A 3,894-nucleotide genomic window follows, 5' to 3' on the forward strand; every position below is an offset into this window, starting at 1 on the left:
AATATCTTCACCGTCAAACTTGACCTTGGTTCCTGATTTGATCGCGTCGATAATTGCTCTGTAGTTATTATGAACAGCATCAATTGCACGTTTATGAGCCGACCAACGCGTCTCAATCACCTTGGAAATAACTGTTCCTTTGTATATTTGTTTGACCTTCCATCGCGAGAAAAAGTTGTATAACATTTTGATTTGACCGAAAAACAACGACGGTGCTTGAATATCCTCTATTGCAGAAATCACAACTAAATGCAAGCGGTGATTGAAACAGTGAACATAGGGGATGGTCCGTTCCAATTTTTGTTGAATAATCGTCTGGATTCCGCCATGATCACCACTCATTACGTTGGCTCCATCATAGCATTGGCTAAGCAGTTTCACTAAATCCATTTCGAAATCAGTTAATTTTGCCAAAATAAATTCAGCCATTGGATAAGCACAAAGGCTTTCTGATTTCTCAAATGATAATAAAGATTCTTTGGGTGTTGAACCAAGTACATAACGTGCAGCGATCGAGATAATTTCATTTTTGTTTCGGTCTTTTGTACCATCAACCAAGAGAGTGAAACCATCGCACGAATTGACTTCTGTAACAATTTGCTGTCGTACCAATGCCGCCATAATAGAAATCAGCTCGTTCTGTACATCAGGTGACGTGTATATTTGCAAAGTGTATTCAAGCAGATTCGTGAACACACCTTTTTCGGTGTGGGTGCTGCCTTCCCAGTCACCTCGAAACGGTAATTCATTTGCAGCGAGAAATTTTACCACACCTATAAGTGATTTGACATAATATTTTCGTTTTTCGATGATATCGCTTGATAATTGGACTGAAATTTCTGTCGCGTTCTTACGACGAGCTTCTCTTTCCTTCCATGAATTCATATTCTGGATGTGTTGTAAGGATTGATTGTGTCTATCGAGGCCTTTGCCTTTTTGCAATGCCAATTTCCATCCTTTGTATCCCACCTTTGTAAAAACATCATCTTTCGTCGTTGTTTTTCCAAATTGACGACAAGGGAAACAAAATATAGCATCAGCACTATGGGAATACTCAATCCATTCATGACTTTCAATCCAGCGTGGCTTGAAGCTTCGCCTTTCTTCGTTTTTTGGGAAATCTTTCTGCGAAAACACTTGTTTTTTCCAATCAGCGCCAATTGGTATAAGGTCGGTTGGTGCATTTTGCGATGTGGTTTCTGAATCAATGTTTGAATTATCGGATTCTGCACAGTTTAGCTCTGAAGTAGGTGACACTACAGGTGCAGTTTGTGGAACGTTGCCAATATTGGTTGAAGATGATGCAGTGGAACTTTGAGTGTTTAATTGTTGCGACTGATTGGTGTCACTTGAAACTGAAGACAAATTCAAAACAAGAAAGAAACCAAACGATTCATATCAAACACTTTTCTCAAATAGCATTTTTTTTTTGCCAAAACTTACAACGATTTTGCAATTTGATTTTCCCAAATAAATCACTAATGCGAGCTTGTTTCTTTTTTGGTTCGCCTTCGTTGTCCATTTCGGCTTGACAATTTACTTTTCAACTTGAACAACTTTCAATTCCAATCTTTATCGATCAAAAACTGCAGCGTGAATGACACGGCGAATATGCTTCAGATTTGCTTCAAGCAATTTTGAAAAGTGTCGCTGTGTTTTCGTTCTAAAATTTTTTTTTCGTCGTCCGTCTGCCACTGTTATTGTTTGAATACTCCAAAATAGCATTATTCAGCAAATCAAATCATTTATCATTTCAATTCCACGAACTTTGAATGTGCATTGAACAACTCACTCGTATTTTGATGTTTACAAAATTCAAAACGAACTCGCTCCAATTTCAGCTGTGCATTCTCTTAATTATGTTTACACAAAAATTCGTGTACGATAAACATTCGCCATACACACGAACATCTCGAGAATATATTGAAATTTGCAACAGCAATAAAGAACGAAATGAATCGAAATTCAGTTAGTCAGCTGACTGTTCTTTTTTCTGTTGAAAAACAAAAAATAATTGTTTCTTTCATGTATGAAAGTTATCCGTTTAGAGGAATAACATTGTTGGGCTGGCGCAAATATTTCGTGGGCTGGCTATTGACGAAATCCATACATTTCATAATGTGAATCATTTTGCTATAGAATTTGTTACGTGCTCAATTTATTTCAGCACTTTCATTCTCCAGTCGTGTAATATGAGAAAAAATCACAGTCGATAACTCACAGATTTGAAAAACAAATACAGCTCATATTTCATTTACCTTTTTTGAACGATTCCCAATCAAATAGTCAGCTGATTCTAACTGCTCAGTTTAAATGAAAATGAAATACAATTTTTCAAACAAAAACCTATGGCTTCATTGAAATGATAACTGCAAGATCTGAATAATTGTTCTGAATGTAATGTAATAATGAAAAAAGTAATATCGTTTATTGTAATAAAATTTTATTTCATTTGGTAAAAATAATTATGAAAAATGTTTGGTCGAATGTTTTTTTTCTTTCGTTTTTTGCTCCGAAGCTCAACATTCAAACAAAAATAAGTTAAACGAAAAAATTACATTCAAAATTGGCTCCCCCTCCCCAGCCGGTCAAGGTCTGGAAACCGGTGGCCTGTTTACGTAAATAATTTGTGCATGCATTTGCAAGGCCCAAAAAAGTCGAAAAATGTGCAAATTTTGATTCTACTTTCTGTGGTGAATTTGCTGTAAATGCCATTTTCACCATTCGACGGGGCAGCATTTTTTCGCATGTTCGAATATGCAATTATTTTGTGCATAATTTGTGCATAATGAATATGCCTTCGGATTTGCGTTATGTGGTCAAATAATGCCAGACCAGATTTTCGCAGAATATGGGTGTGGTGAATATAAGTCAACTATGAAAAATATTGCTTTTACATGGCCCACACCGGTTCCAATATTTTGTGCGTAATTTGTGCGTGCCATTTCAGGCGGTCTCTGAATTTGTGCACAACATCAGAGCCCAGTATCGACCGAAAATGTCATTTCCTCAAGGACAACAAACCTTGGTCACCTCTTCTTTCGGCATGATAGCGCTTGCACCTTCAACGGTTTCGGTGCCGACGTATACAACCGAATCATCTGGAGATTTCGAATTTTCGGTATTGCCTGAAAAAGTTCAAAATATATCTCAATTCAATCTCGTATCAACACGTAAATAAGAAAAAAAAACAACAATCGAAATGCCTTGAACACACATCACAATCGTTGGAAGACTGTGTGAAACTCGACTCATTTTCTTTGCGTTTCATGCATAGGCCGCGCATCACGTTTTTTTCAAAAAACGGGAAATTCGTGGCTAAAAATCGGGAAAAACCGGGAATTGAAAATTGTCTAAAAAACGGGGAAAAACAGCAATTTCAAGCAAAAAAACGTGAAAAACGTGATTTCGTTGTTGAATATATTTTAAGAAATAACTTTATAATTTTGAATTCTTATTATAAATCTTCAAATACAGAGCATAAGACTTCATTGTCGTTATCGCCTTCAAAGTTTGATAAGAAAAACAGTTCATCATTTCCTTTCGAATACTTTGTGTCGCTTTTGATGGCCCGTAAAACATCGGTTTGCCTTGATATTTTGTTGTAAAACTGGAGGCATGTTTCCTTTAATTTTACCCGTTGGTATTAAATTTGATCAATGCCAGAGACTTCACTTTGGATATATCCAAATCAGATCGGTTTTGTGCCCATGTTTTCTCAACCAACGAAAATATTCGCTCAGCATGTAATGGAGAATTCCGAATTGCACCATTTACATTTTGCTTTATAACAATCAGAATCAACCGCGGTTAACCATAGTTTGAACTCAGGCAATTGTTCCCAAGCGTTTGAGTATTTGGTGCCTTTCTTTGACATTTCAATTTGGTTCCAGA

At 36.5% G+C, this 3,894-nt stretch overlaps 1 protein-coding gene across 1 annotated transcript; it reads right to left on the reverse strand.

The window, feature by feature from the left end:
* Positions 1-345: 345 nt before the first annotated feature.
* On the reverse strand, positions 346-2,059 carry LOC129571926 (zinc finger MYM-type protein 5-like; the record flags this gene model as incomplete). Its single annotated transcript, XM_055451810.1, has 2 exons — positions 1,444-2,059; positions 346-1,355 (listed from the first exon to the last, which is right to left on the reverse strand). Coding segments are annotated over exons 1-2 (1,089 nt in total), but the record flags the coding sequence as incomplete, so codon positions are not given.
* Positions 2,060-3,894: the final 1,835 nt, after the last annotated feature.

This window comes from Sitodiplosis mosellana, unplaced genomic scaffold (genome assembly GCF_009176505.1).
Source record: "Sitodiplosis mosellana isolate CC-2019 unplaced genomic scaffold, AAFC_SMos_1.0 Smas_scaffold_3717, whole genome shotgun sequence".
NCBI classification, from domain to species: domain Eukaryota; kingdom Metazoa; phylum Arthropoda; class Insecta; order Diptera; family Cecidomyiidae; genus Sitodiplosis; species Sitodiplosis mosellana.